This window comes from Eulemur rufifrons, chromosome 16 (genome assembly GCF_041146395.1).
Source record: "Eulemur rufifrons isolate Redbay chromosome 16, OSU_ERuf_1, whole genome shotgun sequence".
NCBI lineage: Eukaryota > Metazoa > Chordata > Mammalia > Primates > Lemuridae > Eulemur > Eulemur rufifrons.
Genome location: NC_090998.1, coordinates 27584981 through 27605213, shown reverse-complemented (window position 1 = coordinate 27605213; position 20233 = coordinate 27584981). Strand labels below are relative to the sequence as shown.

Below are 20233 nucleotides of genomic sequence, written 5' to 3'. Positions count from 1 at the left end.
TTTTCTCCAATTGTGTGGGTTGTCTTTTTAGTTTCTTGATAGTGTCCTTTGAAGCACAAAAGTTTTCAGTTTTGATGAAGTCCAACTTATCTATGTTTTTCTTTGTTGCTTGTGCTTTCCGTGTGGTATCTAAGAAATAGAACTCATTTTTAGAGGTATTGCTTATGAAAAATGAGTGAATAATTTATGTGAAAACTTCTGGAGTAACAAAGTGATGGTAGATAAGAAGTATTTTTTTCAAATGATGAAATAACTTGTACCATTTTAGGCTTTTCTTTTAGAGTGACTTTTTCATGTTTCATTTAGGATTCCTATCCCTGTTATAGGAGGAAGAATTATATAGATTACCATTTATTTAAATATTTACTGTTGCATAAAATTGTTGTGGTTCCCATTTGAATAACTGACATTTCTATTAAATAATAATGTATCATTTAAAGCATTATTTATTATTTTTCTAATTTTTAACTTGTTCACAGGAAAGTAAAAAGAAGATAATTAAAATCATATGAAATTCCACTTCCCAAAGCTAACCCAAAGTTAAAATTTATTTTAATAGAAAGATGTTTACTAAATTTTAAGTCAAAATAGCAGAATTACAGGATATGTTTAGTACATTCCCATTTTTGTAAAAAAGTCATTTAGATATTTTCTTGGAAATAAGTCTGGAAGGATATAAGCAAAAAGTTAATAGTAATTATCTATGGAGGGGATAGTTTTCATATTTCTGGGAAAACTTTTTTCTCATTTGATATAAAAATTAAACATATGGTATAAGAAATAAAGAGGAAAATATCTTGCAGCCTTTTCCATGCATATTTAAAATGAAATATATTACAAAATCACAATCATACAAACTGTTTTATATCATGTTTTTATCCTGCCTTTTTTCACCTCATATAATATCATGTCATTGAATGTGCTTTGAAAAGATGACTTGTACTACCTGAATTAAAATTCATGGGTCAGTGTCACATTATTTAGCCATGCTGAATGTCCGTGTTGTTGTTTACAATTTCCCACCACTTAACAAAATGCAATGCCTAACATTTTTATCAATAAATTATTGTTTGCATATCTGATTATTTTCATAGGAGGGATTCCTAAAATAAGGGCTATTGCACTAAAAGCTATGACTATTTGAAAATGTCTTATTAAATGAATACTTTGAAGACGCTGTCACACCAAATTGCTTATTCTTTTTGGTGTCAATTCTTTAACTGCAATTGCCTATTTCTACACTATATTTACTCCACAGAAGCAGCACGGGAAAGAAAGGATTGAGGCAGCCTGGAATGCACATTGCACTAGAGGGTAGGAGACCTAGATTCTTTAGGTCCTTGGAAAATTCCCCAAATATCCAGAAGCTTTATATACCGTATCTTTAAAATAAAGGGATGGGTGTCATAGCCATAAATTTCATAGTTCTCTAGTTCTCCTCAGGCTGCCAGGAGAAATGGCAGGCTTCATACTGTAGCAGAAGATGCAAATGAAGACACCTCAGTGGAGAATACATGTTTTCACCACCCATTCTCCAGATATATGCTTTTTCAGAAATGAAATAAAATTCTTTACCATGCTGTTAAATAGGTATTACTATCTCTTTTACAGCTGCAGGAAACTGAAGCCCAGAGAATTTAGTTAACTTGCCCAAGATCACTCAGCTAGTAAGGGGCAGAAATAAGAATGAAATTCAGGCGTATCTGGGCCCAAAGTCTGTGCTGTTGATGTGTTACAGTATTTCAAAGTTGGACAGAAATCATATTTTTATGGGCTTGATATTTATTATTGATTTAGCTACACATACACTTACAAGTTCTACACTGATCATTTGATCATTCCTCTCCTAAAGAGCTTTTACTTCAAAGGTAATTAATGGTGAAGCACTACTAATGTGTTAATTCCAATGCCAGAAAAAACAGTATAAACAAAACCACTAGGAATGTGTAATTATAATTTTATGGAAATAACAAACCCACAAAAATATTAATCTTAGAAACTAGAAATTCTCTTAAAAATACTCTTAACTATTATGGCAACTTTTTTTTTTCCCTAGCTGAGGTCTATCTTGCCCAGTTCTTCACTGTCATGCAAAGTTTCTCGTCTCAAATATTTGAAGAGACCCTTATGAATCTGGAAGTATGTGAAAGTATAGTATTTTCAACAATCTATGTTAACTTTTCCCTAGTAGTCTCTATCTTTCTTAGCCTTCTTGTTATTTTTCTTGATCACTTCTCTTTTTTTGTATGTGTGTGTGACAACTCTCCACAGTCTTGTAGAGCCATTGAGCAGCAGACTTCTATCACTTATAATCAAATAAATGTCCAAGATAATTTCTCCTATCTTTACTCATATGTTAGCAGCTTTCACATCCTTTGGTGAATTAATCTTTCCAGTTTCAATAACATGAAGCTACATTAATTTTAAGTGACTACAGCATAACCATCCCTGCAGTAACTGTACATGTGTCAGACAATGCATATTTAAGACCTTTCCATTTCTCAAGGGATGTGAAGTCTGGCTGTTTTGCAGAAATCAAGCCACTCATTATAAGTATTTAGTACTTTTTCTATTTTATTATTTGGTTGTTTGCCCCATAGACATGCAGTTTTTATTGAATGCCCACTCCATGACACCAGGAGCTATATTGTCTTTCTTACCATTATATCCCTGTGACCCAACACATATAGCAGGTGCCCCATAAATAACTCTTGCATGAATGAATGAATATATTCTTCCTTCACGGATTTGAAACATTTTAAAATCATATTTTAAATATAGTAACTCCTTGCTAAGCTTGGAGGTGGCATTCCACAAATACTGCCTCACAGTTGGTAAGATAAATCAAGGTGTTATAGAAAAATAGGGAGTGGGGGAGGGGAAAACAAACCAAACCCCTGACAAATGAAAGTTTTGGGGGCATGTGCTTTTAAAATAAGCCAAATTCATTGGTTTGAAAGATGTTCTGTAACAGGAAAACTTTTTTCTAAATCAGCTTTTTAATTTTTTCAGAAGACGTTGCTGCAACATTATTGTGGTACATTTTCCTACAAACGTTATGCTATGCTTATACAGACAATACTGGACTTGAAATTTAATTATTTTTGCTTTTGAATTCTTTCTTGATTCATTTTCACAATCCCTGTTGCAAAATAAATCTGTATAGATTTATTCAGAATTATTCCATTGAGTAGACTATTTAGAATCTACGGCCAGATCTATATGACCCAAGGGATAGCTTTTGTCTGGCCAATTAGAAGACGAACATTTCATAATTAATCCGACTGAAATACCATTTTTAGGTTCATTATTAGCTAAGGCTACAACAGGCATAACCTGTGTTGTAACTTTGTGTCAATCGGTTGGTTCAAAAGTGTGTCCTTCACATTTTTTTTGATCATGTCCACCGTTTTTTTTGTCCTTAAGGGTGAAGGCATAGCCGTCCTCCCCTCATGTTCTGCAGCTTCTGTTTTCTTTGGTTATAAACAATGAGACAAAGAGATAATCTAATATTTCCCTGACCCTCAAGAACACATATGGGATTCAGAAGTTCAAAGCCGAAATGCAACATTAAGGTACATTGTGTCAACAGGGACGAAAAAGAACACAGATTATAACAGATGGCAAAATACTGTATCAAGAAACGTTAAAATTAAGATAATTTTTGTGTGGGCTAGGCCAAGACTTTTTAAATTAGGTCTTTGTTTCTTTGATTATCCTTTTTAATTTTTTGTGTTCTCTCTTCCTAGTCTAAATAATTTTTATCAGAGCGTCAGGGACAGGAGCTAAAAAAAAAAAACATTTGGTGTAATGTTGGGGGCAAGGTATTGCTGGAATTTTGTTTTCTTCTCATTTGGTACGAGAAACACCATCCGTTTCTTAAGATACTTACGTATTTCCAGCCTTTTCACTTAATTTTCTGCAACCTTACAAAGATTTTACCAGCTTTCTCTGCGTGCCAATCAATTAATCTGTTTCGTCTCAACGAATAACACAGCTTGAATAAACACGATGCCATTATTGAAGGTTGCAGAGTCACCTACTCCGTCTTTATGGCAATGCTGATTTGGGGCATTCTGCTCTCACAGGATGACTCCTTTGTGAGGAAACGGCGATTGTCCCTCTCCTACAGTGGAGGGTGTTATCTGCGGGGGCAAAGGCGCCCCCACATTTCAAGAGCGCCCACCTAAACTACCAGAGCCGCAAGCTCGGTTTATCCGGCAATTCCAGCAAGCGCGCGCTGCCCTTTCGGAGCGATAGAAATCACCTGTTCAAGGTCGCGCAGCCAATCGGCGCTGCCCGCAATCAGCAAGGTCGGGCAGGGCTGCGCCGCTCAGCGCTCGGCCGCGCTGGGTGTCCCCTCGGGCCCACCTGGTGCCCGCAGTCTGCGCAGTGGCGGGGAGAACGCGCCCTCCCCCGACACAACGCCAGCCCCCGCCCGGAAGGGACGCCCCGCGGGCCCGGGCGGCCGCGGCCGGGGAAGGGGCCCCGGAAGGAGGCGGGGCCGCGGCGGCCGGCGGGCGGGCAGGGGCGGGACGGGGCGCGGCCCATATAAGCCGCGCGCGGCGGAAAGGGCGGGCCTGGGCGCGAGCGGCGGAGTCGGCGGAGCGCCCGGCGCCGCAGACGCCACGGGCGAGGACCGGGAGGGGAGAGGGAGGAGACAGGAGGAGGAGACGCGAGTGCGGGGTGGCGCCGGTCCACCTCCGCAGCTCTCCTGGCTCCCGCCGGCTTTTGAAGGCGGGCCCGGGCTGCGGCAGCGGCGGCCTCGGCGGCCTGGGGAGGTGAAGCCGGGCTGCGGCGGCGGCCGCGGTCGGCCCGGCGAGGGTGGGCAGGTCTGGGCGGCTGCGGTGAGGTGGGGGGGGGTGGGCGGCCGGGCATCCCCGGGGCGGGGCGGGGTCCTGGGGGGCCGCGGCTCGTGCGTTTTCCTCCAGGTCGGCCTCCCCAGGGGCCTTGCAGAAGTGGCCCCAGCGTCCCAAGGGCTGGGGGAAGGGTGGGGGTCGGTGCCTTCCGGGGGCGGGTGACCGCTCGGTAGAGGTGCCCCTCGCGCAGGCCCCTTGGGGGACTAGAGGGGATGAGCGCTCGCGCACGGGGCCTGATATGTCCTTGCTTTGGGGTTGCTCCTTGGGGGAGTGAGAGGGATACCTCGGGTGCCCGGAGGTGAAGGGACGGACACTTCGGTGCCCAAGGGCCGCTGATTAGGGCAGTGGAAGACTCGCTAGAATGAGCTCTTAAACCGGTTGGGTGTGAGTGGTTATGGGTTGATCTAAATAAAACAGCCAGAAATCAACTCGGGGTGCTCACACGTTGAGAGTACCAGGCTACAAATATCCAGTAGGGATGGGGTGCCTCGCAGGCCCCGGAGCAATCCGAGGGAAGTTAGGCATCCGTGTTCAAGAAGCTGCTGGTTCACTTAGCCTGTGAGAGCCAGGAAAGAATTGTGTTTGGGATTTTCTTTTAAATGTTCTTGTTGGGGTTGGGGCTGGTGGCGAGGGACCACGCAAAGAGTTCCGAGTGGCTGCCTGAAGGTCCCAATGTGGAAAGCTTATTCTTCTGGTGTCATCACTTGTTCCGGGGGAGTTATTCAGAATGTGGTTTGCCTTCGTGAGAAGAGAGGCGCTCCGAAGCCATTGCTGATTAGCAGTTCTTCCTGACTGTGGGGAAAATCGAATTTCTGGAAACATCTTCCATATTGTAGTTTCTGCCTACGTAAAGGCTGACCTTATTGGCTAGTGCTTGGCATTAATTACCTTAAAAGTGGTGGGATGGAAGTGCAGTATCTGAAGCACCGTTGGCTTTTGAGCTCATTTCTGTGGAAAAGAATTTTAAGGGAGGGAGTCTACACTTTCCAGGGAAGTTAATGCCTGGCTGTGTCCCTGTAGTCCTAATTTTATACTTAACTTTTCCACCCTCTTCAGCCTCATCTGTTTCAATGGTGCAACTCTCTTCATCCCCTTTTGGTTACCAGTCACCTTCAGGCCATTCGGAAGAGGGAAGAGAGGGGAATATGAAGTCAGCCAAGCCCCAAGTGAACCACAATCAGCATGGGGAACGCCAGCGGGCCTTGAGCCCCCTGCAGTCTGCTCTCAGTGCTGCTGCATCTCCTTCCCAGGCGTATGAGACCTATATTGATAATGGACTCATATGCCTTAAACACAAAATTAGAAACATCGAGAAAAAGAAGGTAACTTTTTTTTTTCCTCCCAGCCCTGTATGTACATGATCTTAAGCAAGGGTTAAAGAGCTAACATTTTTTTTTTTTAATCAGGGCTTGTAAGTGTTCCTTCCTAAAAATTTAACCTTGGGATGTAGCTGCCTGAAAATAATTAAACAAGCAGGCTAAATATTGGAAGTATTAAACATTTTGTTTCATTTGTCAATACAGCTGAATAAAAATTCTTCTTCTTAGTAAAGTTATGCATGCTGCTACTGAAATACTTTAAGAGCTAGCTATTTTAGGTCAGATTAATTCCTTGAGTGTAGTATTAATGTTTCTTTTCGTAGATGAGTTAATGGCCTGATTTTTTTTAGCTTGTTTTCCTTGTGACTTTCTGCAGCAGTTGATATTGCAGTATAGCTGCTGCAGTCATTGGAAGCTTTAGTCATGGTAGAACTAGAAAGTGTTTTTGCAGTAATTTTTGTGTTGTTAGTTGAGGGTTTAAGATTAGTAGGTGAAAGCATTGTAGACAGCCTTGGAAAGAGACCCAGAAGTTATAATCAGCCTAATGTTACAATAAATGCTGATGTAGAAATCTAAATCCTTCCTTATTTCCTGAGTCATGTAGCCTGTGAATCAGTACTGCATGTTGCTTTGTTGTTTTATGGTTTTCTTCTGTTTTTGGCAGGTAAGGTTGACTGACTGTCTGGACCTATGTGCTCTTAAATATTTTGTGCCAAGACCTAGTTAAACCTTAAGAAAGTTGCTTTTAATGGAGGAGTATGAAGATATTTTTAAGAGTCTGGTTGACTCTTTTCCTTTTTTTTAAAGCCAGAAAAGTACTGAAGAAGGGCCAGTTGCTAATAGCTTCTCTGTAGCTCTCACAGTTTATCTTTTGAATGCATGTAGTTGATCACAAGTGTGGTAAGGTGAGAGTGCCAGGTCAGCACAAGTTCCCTACCACTATGAGAACTAGTCAAAACAGGAGATTTCCTTAAGTGGAGGAACTACATATATGTATACTTACACTCTCTAGCTTAACTACAATTCCTTTTTAATTTTGGATACCTATCTGATAGTACCAGTATTTCATTCCAAACTTCTGAGAAAGCGTTTTAAGACTGTAAAGCTAATATAGGAGGAGCCTAAAAAATGGTTTTAGAATACCATAGGGGGTTTGTGTCATTATTATGGGGCCAATAAATGCAATTTATTTTTTAAGTATTTCCTTAAATATCAAATTTAATATGAAAAATAGCTTCAAGTTGAGGTTACTATAATGCTAGAAAAGACATCTTTTACATTTCTGTACTTCTAGTGGGAAGTTTCCTATTGGGAAATGCCACATAATTCATCAGGTAACTGAACTAATAGTTTACGCATGAGGTTAGAGCAGGACTTCTCAACTTTGACACCACTGACATTTTGTGCTGAATAATTCTTTGTTGTAAAGGGCTGCCCTGTGCATTTTAGAATGTTTAGTAGTATCCCTGGCCTCTGCCCACAAGATGCCAGTAGCACTCTTCTCTGCCCTCCTACCCGTCCCGAAGTTTTGATAACTAAAAATATCTCCAGATGTTGCCATATATCCCCAGGGGACATAATTGCCCCCGATTCCATACCACTGGGTTAGGGCATATGATTAACTAGGTAAGTAGAAAAGGGTTTTATCACTGCTTAACTTTTGTAATTCCAGATTCATATTATTCTGTGTATTTTTTTTCCCCTTGACTGGAACTTGTTTACAATTGCTGCTTGCCTTGTAGTAAAATGATATTCTTGCAGACTGATAGCTTCTTCGTTTTCATAGAAACAAGGTCTGGCATTTAGTTTATTTGCTTCAACATTTTATATCAGACTATAGTAGATACAAGTTTCTCTTTTGTAGCTCAAACTGGAAGATTATAAGGATCGCCTGAAAAGTGGAGAGCGACTTAATCCAGACCAGTTGGTAAGTGGCTTATGATCCTTAGGTCAGACTTGCTGATTTTCTTTTTTTAATAAAATTCTAGATGGATTTAGTGGGACCACAGACATTATAGGCCAAAAAAAAAAAAAAAGAGAGTTAGAATCCACTGGACTTTTCAAAAAGACTTTTTGTCTGTTTGCCTGTTAGGTCTTGGATTTGACTGTCTGTTGTACTAGTCGATGGCATGGATGGCGGTTAGATTGTTAGATAGGAGTGAAAATGTAGACTATTGCTGAGTTACCATACAGACTGAAATTAAAACTAATGCTAGGGTGGAATGAAGGTGAAGAGAAGGGAATAGTCCAGCTTTCAGCTTTTTACTGGTATATTCTAAACCTGACATCTTTCTGCTCTACAGTGTTAAAGTATGTTTGTTGTAGCTTGCCTCAGTTTTCTCCAGTTGCTTCTCCTTAATTCTTTTCATGTTTTCTCCCTACTTTTCTATCCTGGATTGCCACGTCCCCTCTCAGGAGGTGTGCTGATCTGATATCTGGCTTTGGCCGGGTATGGTGGCTCATGCCTGTAATCCTAGCAGTCTAGGGAGGATTGCTTGAGGTCAGGAGTTTGAGACCAGCTTGAGTGAGAGCAAGACCCCATCTCTACTAAAAATAGAAAAAATTAGCTGGGCATGGTGGTGCACAGTTGTAATTCCAGCTACTTGGGAGGCTGAGGCAGGAGGATTGCAGGAGCCCAGGAGTTTGAGGTTGCCCTGAGCTATGATAACACCATTGGACTTTAGCCACAGGCGAGAGAACGAGACTGTCTTTAAAAAAAAAAAAAAAAGAAAAAACTTACTATAAATATTAGATTATTTACAATTTTTTAAACATCATTGAACTTGTCCATAGTATACCAGGTAATTGCAAATTTTATCTTATTTGTGAAGGAGAGTTTCTGCAATATGGAAAGAAAAAAAATGCTTCATTGATGTTTGCCATTTTGACCTGATCACATCTCCTGGCTAAGAAGGAACAAAATTTATTTAAAAGTTATTTGATCTAGCTTTTGGGTCTATTGTCTTTTATCATTTCAATTAAATTTTTTGGTTATGTATCAGAGATACTGGCATTCAAGGACTTTTCCCTTGCCTTATTGACTGTTCTTCACTGACCCAGAATTTTTGTGATGTAGTAAATTATAATTTTGCTGAGGCGCAGATTTGAATTGTGTGAGCTCTGAGAATAGTGTGCTCACTTAGCTGGTGAGAGGACTTAGCTGGACATCCAGCATTTCAAAGTGGCTTTGTTTTCAAGTAGTCATGGTGTGTTCAATAACTCTTAAAGTGATAAAACTTTTCTTTGTGTAAATATCCTGGAATGAAGTGTCCTATTAGAGTAGTGTTCTTTATTTTTGGGAAACATGGGGGTGGGGAGGATTGGAAGTTCTCGTGGTAGCTCTCTAAGAAATGTCAAGGATGTGCTGTATTTCATTGCTTCCACCAGGCAAACTTTAATCTCAGTATTTCATTTCTGTATTTATAGCCACATATTGCTTCTATAACACATAATAAATACATGAACTTTGATTTCTCAAGTAATATGCTGACAACTGCCAAATTTATATGGTTAACAGATCAGTTCTCTGAACTCTATATTCCTATGTCCGGTTGCCTGTCTGACACCTCCTGATTTCTTCCTGTTCCCCAAAACCTGCTCTTTTAATCTTTGCTACGTAAGTTGATGGCTTGATCAACTAGAAGGATGGAGTTGCCGAACACCTTGGAGAATTTCTTATCTTCTTTTTCTTCATACCTCACATCCAGCTCCTCAGCAAGTCCGGTCAATACTACCTTCAAAATAAATCAAGAATCTGACCATTTGTCATAAATTCCACTTCTGCTGTCCTGGTCCAAGCTACATCATCTTTCATCTGTGTTACCATGATAGCTTCCTCACAGGTTTTTCTATTTCATCTTCTCAAAGTCCATTCTCAGCACAGTAGCCTCAGAGATCCTGTTCCGATGTAAGTCAGATGGTTATTCCTCTGCTCGAAAATCCCCGTTGGTTCCCATCAGGGTGATAAAAAGTGTCCTTACTGTGGTCTACAAAGCCCTGCTAAATATCCTCCCCGCTTGCCTTCACATCGTACTCCATTCCCTGCACTTCTCTCCCTTACTAGCTGCAGTCCAGCCACACTGGCCGCCTTTCTGTCTTCCAGCATCCCAGGCACGCTTCTCTTCTCCTGCTGGGCTTTTGCACATGCTCTTCCTGCTGCCTGGGATGCTTTGTTTCTCCAGATGTTTAAGTGGCTCAATTCTCAATTTCCTTCACCTTTTTATTTGAAGGGCACCTCAGTGAGACCTGTCCTGACCACACCATAGCCTCACGCCCCTGTTCACACTGCTTAGCTCCTTTCCTTGCTTTCTTTTTCTATTTATTTCTTGTTTTTGGGGGTGGGGTGGGGGGTGCACAGGGTTTCGCCCTGTCACCTGGGCTAGAGTGCGTTGGTGTCATTATAACTCACTGCAACCTCGAACTCCTTAGTTCAAGTGATCCTCCTGCCTCAGCCTCCTGGGTATCTGGAACTACAGGTACGCTCCACCACACCCAACTAATTTTTCTTTTTTCTCTTCTCTTTCTTTTCTTTTCTTTTTTCTTCTTATCTTATCTTTTCTTTTCTTTTAAGTTGGGGGTCTCGCTCTTGCTCAGGCTGGTCTTGAACTGGGCCTCAAGCAGTCCTCCTGCCTTGGCATCCCAGAGTGTTAGGATTACAGGCATGAGCCACTGCCCTGGGCCTCCTTGCTTTATTTTTCTTAATAGAAGTTAGCACTTCTCTGACAGGCTATGAAGTTTTATTGTTTGTCTCTCTCCTACCCTTACAAGGTAAGTTCCATGAAAGTAGGGATTTTGTCTGTTCAGTGCTTTATTACTAGTGCTTAGAGTAGGCGTGTAAAGTGTTTACTACATATAGATTTACTAAATACAAAATGAGGATTAGGTCTTTAGATGTGACTAAACTTAAGTGTTTGTGGCACTTTTGAGAAATCACATCCCTTCATACAAGCAATATATATTTAAGGTAGAAAATTTAGAAAATGCAGTTAGGACAGAAGAAAAAATACTCACGAGAACTCTTGTTAGTATAGGCTTACCTTGGACACACTGTGGGTTCTCTTCTAGACCACCATGGTAAAGTGAATATTGCAATGAAGCCAGACAATTTTTTTGGTTTCCTATTGCATATAAAATTATGTTTACATTATACTGTAGTCTGTTAAGTGTGCAGTAGCAGCATGTCTAAAAAAACAATGTATATACCTTAATAAAAAAATACTTTATTGCTAAAAAATGCTAATGGTCATTTGAGCCTTCAGCAAGTTGTAATCTTTTTGCTGCTAAAGGGTTTTGCTTCCATGCTGTTGGCCTCTGACTGATCAGGGTGGTGGTTGCTGAAGGTTGGGGTGGCTGTGGCAATTTCTTAAAATAAGACAACAGTGAAGCTTGCCGCATTAATTCTCATGTGATGCTGTTTGATAGTATTTTGCCCCCAGTAGAACTTCTTTCAAAATTGGAGTCAATCTGTTCTAGTACCCTCCCACTGCTCTATCAACTAAGTTTATGTAATATTTCTAAATCCTTTGTTGTCATTTCAACAATGTTCATAGCATCTTTCCCAGTAGATTCCATTTCACGAAACCACTTTCATTGTTTGTCCATAAGAAGCAACTCTTCATCTGTTCAAGTTTTATCCTGAGATTGCAGCAATTCAGTCACATCTTCAGGATCCACTTCTAATTCTAGTTCTTTTGCTATTTCCACTACATCTGCAGTTACTTCCAAAGTCTTGAACCCCTCCAAGTCATCTAAGAGGGTTGGAATCATCTTCTTCCAAACTCCTGATAATGTTGATACTGAGGCCTTCCATGAATCATGAATGTTCTTAATGGCATCTACAATAGTGAATCCTTTCCAGAAGGCAATTTACTTTGCCCAGATTTATCAGAGTAAGGCAGCTATGGCCTTGCAAAATGTATTTCTTAAATAAGAAGACTTGAAAGTCAAAATGACTCTGATCCATGGGTTGCAGAACGGATGTTGTGTTAGCAGGCATAAAAACAACATTCATCTCCTTGCATATCTCCGTCAGAGCTCTTCGGTGACCAGGTGCATTGTCAGTGAGCAGTAATATTTTGAAAGGAATTGTTTTTTCTGAGCAGTAGTTTTCAACAGTGGGCTTAAACTAGCCTGTAAACCTTAGAGTAAACAGATGTGCTGTCATCCAGGCTTTGTTGTTCTGTTTATGGAGCACAGGCAGAGTAGATTAACATAGTTCTTAAGGGCCCTAGCTTTTTCAGAATGGTAATGAGAATTGGCTTGAATTTAAAGTCAACAGCTGCGTTAGGAGGGAGTCAGCCTATCCTTTGAAGCCAGGCATTGACTTCTCTCTAGCTATGAAAGTCCTAGATGGCATCTTCTTCCAACAGAAGGCTGTTTTGTCCACATTGAAAATCTGTTGTTGGTGTAGCCGCCTTCATCAGTTATCTTAGCTGGATCTCCTGGTCACTTGCTGCATTTTCTACATCAGCACTTGTTGCTTCACCTTGCACTTTTGTTGTAGAGCTGGCTTCTTAGACCTCACGAACCAACCTCTGCTAGTTGCAGACTTTTCTTCTGCAGCTTCCTCACCTCTCTGTCTTCATGGAATTAAAAAGAGTTAGGGCCTTGCTCTGGATTAGGCTTAAGGGAATTTTGTGGCTTATATCCAGATCCTTAAAGTTTTCTCCATATCAGCAGTAAGACTCTTGCTTTCTTAATTGTGTGCGTGTGTACTGGAGTAGCACTTTTAGTTTCCTTTAACGTTTGCTTTGAGTTTACAACTTGGCTAACTGGTGCAAGAGGCCTAGCTTTCAGCCTATTTCAGCTTTTGAAATGCCTTTTCCACTAAGGTTAATCATTTCTGTCTTTTGATTTAAAGTGGAGGACATTTGACTCTTTGTACTTGAACACTTAGAGGCCACTGGATTCAATACTGAATTAATTTCAATATTGTCGTGTCTCAGGAAATAGGCCCAAGGAGAGGGAGAGATGCAGGGGAACATTATCTGGTCAATGGAACTGTCAGAACACACAAAACATTTGTTGATTAAATTTGCCATCAAACAATTACAATAGTAACATTGAAGATCACTGATCACATATCACCATAACAGACATAACGATAATGAAAAAGTCTAAAATATTGCGAGAATTACCAAAATGTGACAGACACAGAGTTGAGCACATGCTGTTGGAAAAATGGCGCTGATAGTCTTTTTTAATTCGGGTTGCCACAGACCTAGAATTTGCAAAAAATGCAATATCTGTAAAGCACAATAAAGTAATGAGGTATGCCTATATTGTAGTATTTAATTGAAAAGCTCTAAGTTTAGTTTTTAAAACTGGTAGTACTTCACATAGTTCAGAAATTAGGGAATATTAAAAAAAGATGTTTTTCTTTAACCCCTGTTCTTTCTCTGTTCATTTCTTATCTTACTATATATAATGATTGTTGGTATTAATAGATTCTTATGTCTCCTTCCAGAATTTCTTTTAGCCTGTTTAAACAAATACTCTCCCTCCTACCTACTTTCTCTCTTCTCATTTTTTATACAACTTAGCTTATCATAGACAGTTTTTGGGGGTCTTAATTTTGCCTCTTCTTATTTTTTAAACACGCTTCATTTTTTGAATGATTTTAGGTTTGCAGGAAAATTGAGTAGAAAGTACAGAGTTCTCATGTACCTTCATCCCACACATCCACAGCATCCTCCACTGTCAACATTCCTCACCAGAGAAGTATGTCTGTTACTTTTGATAAACATCCATTGACACATCATCATCGCCCAAAGTCCATAATTTACATTAGGGTTCACTCTTGGAGTGGTACATTTTATAGGTTTTGATGAATACAAATGTATCCACAAAATGTATCATATGGGATAGTTTCATTGACTTTAAAAATTCTCTATGCTCTGCCTACTCTTCCTTTTTTTTAAAATTTCATGACAGTGTTTCTCTGATACGTAGTCTTTAAAAGTATGATTTTTTCAGTGAAACTATCTGAACCTTGTTCTTTTTTGGGTTGGAGCTCTTTGAAATTCTCTATTTTTCTTGAAAATCACTTATCCAGTTTTTAAAATTTGTTCGCATAGATTGGGGCAAAGTAGTTTGTAATAGAAGTTCAATACAGCCTGTTTCTGGTTACTTTCTGTCTCTAATTTTGTGTGCTTTTATTGCCTCAGTTTATTCTGAAGTTATCTAGTGGTGTACTTCCCCCCACCATCAACTTTTGAATTTGTTTTGTTCCACTTTGTATCTTTTCTACTCAGTTCATCTTTCTGCTTTCTTTTGGCTTATTCGCTGCTTTTTCTAACTATGAAAATCTCATTTTCTAAAATTCATTGAAGGCTATGAATTTTCCTTCAAGCACTGCTTTAGTTGTATTAGGCTTGATACTATATTTTCAATATTTGTGAGAAGTTTTATAACTTCAGCGTGATTTTCTTCTTTAACTCAACAGATATTTGTAATACTGTAAATAAAACTTTCTATGGTTTGTATGGCTCTTGTAGCCTCTGGAATAGCAACTCTTAAGTAACCTGTCGAGCTAAGCTATATAAGTTTTATGTTAGATTGGTAATGTAAACCTACATTTCTCTTTCAAATAGAAGTTGTTTTTAGAGTCACATTTGTAATTTTAATATGTTTTGGTTCAGATCTGGATTTGAAATGGAGAACCAAAATTCAAGTGAGTTCTGAAGCAGTAGGCAAGGATGATGCTTGATGTTTTTGGTTCTACTGAAGTATTGTTAAAGAATTAGGATTTAGGCCCCGTGCGGTGGCTCACGCCTGTAATCCTAGCACTCTGGGAGGCCGAGGTGGGAGGATTGCTCGAGGTCAGGAGTTTGAGACCAGCCTGAGCAAGTGCGAGACCCTGTCTCTACTAAAAGTAGAAAGAAATGATCTGGACAGCTAAAAATATATGTAGAAAAAAATTAGCCGGGCATGGTGGCGCATGCCTGTAGTCCCAGCTACTCGGGAGGCTGAGGCGGGAGGATCGCTTGAGCCCAGGAGTCTGAGGTTGCTATGAGCTAGGCTGACGCCATGGCACTCTAGCCCGGGCAACAGAGTGAGACTCTGTCTCAGAAAAAAAAAAAAAAAAAAAAAAAAAAGAATTAGGATTTAATACCTATCCCTTGTTGCTAAGCTCTGAGCCTGTGTTATATTTAATACATCTGTGATAAATTCATATGTATGGAATCTTCTTTCCTTTGTAGATCAATCGCTGTTGGCCTAGTCTGGGCAAGCCACCTAAATTGTATTTAAGCTTCCTCATTGATATCCTTATCTTGGGACCTTACTTTCCAGTTCACCAGTCCTATTGCCTCTACTTTTCTTGAAACAATCATTATATTATTCCTTTCAAAAGTTTTAAATCCTCTTCAGAATCTTTAGCATATTGGAGGCTCTCTAAGATCATCTTCTGAACTACTGTTAGAAGACAGTAAAACAGGGAATTATAAAGTAAGGTTTCCTATGAAAGCAGAATTGAACAGGATCCAGGGCACAGGTAGAAGGATACCTTCTTCACTGTGTAAAGAAAGGAGGAATGAAAGGGGTTAGGTCCGCATTAAATGCTGGGCAGTTGAGGTAGTTCCCATCTGACGCTGCTTTTCTTGAGTCGAATCTAGTACCATTTGGGAGTGGATATGGGGGAGTATTTCTTTCTAGTTTTACATTCCTCTGAGGACCATATACTCTGTTACGTTATCCGCCCGTTTTTGTTTCTGTAGCCGGAAGGCTTCTACCTTTTTCTTTTTTTTTTTTTTTTTTTTTTTTGAGACAGAGTCTCACTCTGTTGCCCAGGCTAGAGTGAGTGCCGTGGCGTCAGCCTAGCTCACAGCAACCTCAAACTCCTGGGCTCAAGCAATCCTCCTGTCTCAGCCTCCCGAGTAGCTGGGACTACAGGCATGCACCACCATGCCCGGCTAATTTTTTCTATATATATTTTTAGCTGTCCATATAATTTTCTTTCTATTTTTAGTAGAGATGGGGTCTCGCTCTTGCTCAGGCTGGTCTCGAACTCCTGAGCTCAAACGATCCGCCCACCTCGGCCTCCCAGAGTGCTAGGATTACAGGCGTGAGCCACCGTGCCCGGCCCCTTTTTCATTATAAAATATATGGTCCAAATAAAATGTTGCAAAAAGTTAGAGCATAATAAAGCAAGCAGCAGAACCCACCTCTCAACTCAAATAGTATGTTACCAAAAGTGTTGAAGTTCTTTTCCAGTTCTGTACTTTCTCTTTCCTGTAAGCATGACCCCAAACTTGTCCCTTGCTTGTATTTTAATAGTACTTGTTTGTTACCCTTAAATTTGTTAGAGTTGCATTTTTGTATCTTATAATAAATGGTATTATGCTGTATATTCTGTAGTTTGTCTTTTTCACTCATTATGTTTAGGATTTTCTATTTCTATGCAAGTGCCTATGTTTCATTTGTTTTTTGCTACTCAGTAGAAGTCTGCAAATAGATGGATGCTTGAGTTCTTATTTTTTTTTTTTATAATATGAACAGTTCTACTTTGAGCAATCTCATGTGTGTTACTGAAAGACAAGTGCAAGATTTTTTCAGAGTATATATCCTTAGGCTGTAGGGTATGCCCATAGTTAACTTCATAGGTAAAAATGCCAAACTGTTTTCCAAAATTATTGCACAAGTTTATACTAATACTGGTAGTACATAGGAGTTCCTATTGCTCTATATCTTTATAGAGACTTAATATTTCAGACTATTTTTTTCAACAGCTTTATTGAGGTATAATGTACACACCACAAAATAAAACCACTGTAAGCATACAATTCAGTGATTTATAGTAAATTTGTATATATATATAAATATGTAACTATCACCACAATCCAGTTTTAAAATATTTCTTATACCCCCAAAGTTCTCTTTTGTGCCTTGATTTGCTTTCTAGTTCTATAAATTTGTCTTTTCTGGACATTTCACATAAAATGGTCTTTTACATCGGGCTTGTTTCTCTTAGCATAATGTTTTTGAGGTTCATCTATGTTATAGCATGTATTTAATTTGTTTTTGTTGACTAGTATTCCATGTATTGTTACACCACATTTTGCTTATCCATTTATCAGTTGCTAGATATTTGGATTATTTTTATTTTAGGCTATTGTAAATAATGCAGCTATACACATTTGCATACAGGTCTTTATGTGGACATATGTTTTCATTTCTTTTGGGTAGCTATCTAGGAGTGGGTTACTATACTATTCTAATTACTGAGGCTTTATAACATGCCTTTATGTGACTGGGCAAATTCCCCACCTTGTTCTATTTCAGATTGGTCCTTTCTTTTTCCATATAGATTTGAGTTAGTTATGTCCCATGAAAAACCCCTTTTATCTAATTACCAATTTTGTTCATCTGTGAAGTTTTTAAAAATAAATTTGGTCTTTTAAATTTCCTATAGGATGTTGCTTGTTATTTCTATTACAATACTTATTTAATTTTGTCTGTTATAGGTAATTATTTACAAGTCTTTTCCACCATATTATAAATGTCATGAAGTTGCTTGTTCATCTGTGTGATACTCACTACGCTACTTGTGTAATACATTTGAGTAGTGAATGACTATTGACAGAGGAATCCCATTGGCTCAGTGCTATTAAAACCCACAGGCCTCTCTGACCTTAGACTTTATAGCTAGGGTTGAATTAGGGCTCAGATTTCTGATATAAAAATTAAATTTCTAGCTTTAAAATTGAATTTTTAAATATAACCTTACATAACTTGTACTGATATTCTTTCTCCCTACTTTTTCTTTAGGTAAGTGCTTTTCTGTATATGTATAGTAAACGGCTAGTTCATAAAGTCTTAAATCTCCTCTGCTGTATTTAAGGAACACTTACTTTCACATATTTATACTTAGAAGGTCATAAAATTGATGTTTTCTCATCCTCTTTCGTAGGAAGCAGTAGAGAAATATGAGGAAGTGCTACATAATTTGGAATTTGCCAAGGAGCTTCAGAAAACCTTTTCTGGACTGAGCCTAGATGTGAGTATGTTTTCTTTGCTTTTCCTGAAACCGGCTTAAACCACTGATCTTGAAAAAAAAACATCAGGTTTAATAATTGTGTTTGGTTACCATCCATCTCATTTCTGCTGATAATTTATTGGTGATAGGAGGTTGAGAATAGCTAATAAAGAACTAGTTTTTTCAGATTTCTGTAGTCTCAAGGGAACACAGATGGCATCTGAATATGAGACATTGTGAATAAAATATTAGTTATTTAATGTGTGTTATTTCATTATGGAATTACAGAAATAATTGACAAGGGGAATAAAAACTTAATTTTAGAATATAGAATGTCACTATTTTTAGAATATAGGTAGGCTGGGCGTGGTGGCTCATGCCTGCAATCCTAGCACTCTGGGAGGCCGAGGCAGGAGGATCACTTGAGCTCAGGAGTTTGAGACCAGCCTAAGCAAGAGTGAGACCCCGTCTCTACTAAAAATAGAAAAATTAGCTGGGTGTTGTGGCATGTGCCTGTTGTCCCAGCTACTCAAGAGCCTGAGGCAGGAGGATTGCTTGAGCCCAGGAGTTTGAGGTTGCAGTGAGCTTAGGCTGCCGCCATGGCACTCTAGCCCAGGTGACAGAGGGAGACTCTGTCTCAAAAAAAAAAAAAAAATTGAATATAGGCTTGTAAATTTACATAACATAGGCTTGTAAGTTTAGCATTATTTAATATATGAGGAAACATAGAATTGGTACTGTTTTTGAAAGCATGAAAATTATTACCAGGAAAATTTATGATTCATGTTAAATAGAGTTAAATCTGGCGTCTCTACTTTTTAGGTCCTCTGTGTTGACACCTCAAACTTTTATCTCTGACAAATTTAATCAATAATTAATTATGAAGTCTTAAGCATTCCTTAATGAAGTATTCTTCATTGTTTCAGGATCTTAGCATTAGAAGGACCTTTAAAGGACCAACAATTGAGGAATTTTTTTTATAAATTCATTCATGGGGTGGGAAACATGCCTCGTAAGATAGTCTCTCTCTTTTTTTTTTTTTTGGTGTTTTCCTACCATCTACCATCTTAATTATTGCAATACAGTTTTGAGTTGTTTTCTTCTGGATGTCAATTAACTCTTTTTTTTTTTTGAGAAAGAGTCTCACTTTTTTGCCCAGGCTAGAGTGCTCTGGTGTCAGCCTAGCTCACAGCAACCTCAAACTCCTGGGCTCAGGCAATCCTGCTGCCTTAGCCTTCCAAATAGCTGGGACTACAGGCATGCGCCACCATGCCTGGCTAATTTTTTGTATATATTTTTAGTTGTCCAGCTAATTTCTTTCTATTTTTTTTTTTTTTTTTTTGGTAGAGACGGGGTCTCGCTCTTGCTCAAGTAGATATAAATAGCCCCATTTTAAATATAAGAAATATGAGGCTCAGAACAAAAGGGACTTATTCAAAGGCCAGTAAGTGGTAGGGCCAAGATAGGACCCTAGGTACTCTTTGCCTCTAAAACAGTGGTGTTTTTTTTCTCTATACCATGTATAGTATCTTATCTATTTATGTTTTTCCATGGCTATAGTCTAGAGGTAACTCACAACTCACCAAATTTTGTTGCTATTCATGAGGCTATTTTTACTTGCCTGTACTTTGATTTTAAGTGAGATAATAAAGTACTCTGGAGCTTGCCTTAATGAATCAAGACCCTAAAGGTGCTTGCTAGTGCTCAGTTTTTTTTTTCCTGATAACTTTTGGGCTCTGTTTTTACTAAAGTTTTTCTTTTGTCAGACCTCTTCTGTGATAGCCAGTTTTGTGGACATTTTCTTTTCTTTTTTTTCTTTTTTTTGAGACAGAGTCTCACTCTGTCATCTCACCTAGAGTACAGTGGCATCGTCATAACTCACTACAACCTCAAACTTCTGGGCTGAAGAGATCCTCCTGCCTCAGCCTCCTGAGTAGCTGGGACTACAGGTGTGTGCCACCACACCCGGCTGATTTTTTCTATCTTTAGTAGAGACAGGGTCTTGTTCTTGCTCAGGGCTCAGGCTGGTCTCAAATTCCTCACCTCAAGTGATCCTCCCTCTTCAGCCTCCCACAGTGCTA

The 20233-nt window shown here is 39.3% G+C and overlaps 1 protein-coding gene across 50 annotated transcripts in view; it reads left to right on the top strand.

Annotated features, from left to right (window-relative positions):
- The first annotated feature begins 4580 nt into the window (after positions 1–4580).
- The window catches only part of CAPRIN2 (caprin family member 2), a 43980-nt gene continuing 28327 nt past the window's right edge, over positions 4581–20233 (top strand). For 18 of the 50 annotated variants that reach the window (XM_069489955.1, XM_069489952.1, XM_069489949.1 and 15 more), the window contains exons 1-4: positions 4581–4832; positions 5966–6181; positions 8043–8105; positions 18087–18173. Coding sequence is in view for 37 of the 50 variants with exons in the window: in XM_069489922.1 (XP_069346023.1) it covers positions 6005–6181; positions 8043–8105; positions 18087–18173 (327 nt within the window). In the remaining 13 variants the exon portion in view is untranslated. Of the gene's footprint in view, positions 4833–5895; positions 6182–8042; positions 8106–18086; positions 18174–20233 lie in introns of those variants that run through there. The other 32 variants (XM_069489951.1, XM_069489945.1, XM_069489947.1 and 29 more) reach the window with 6 other exon arrangements.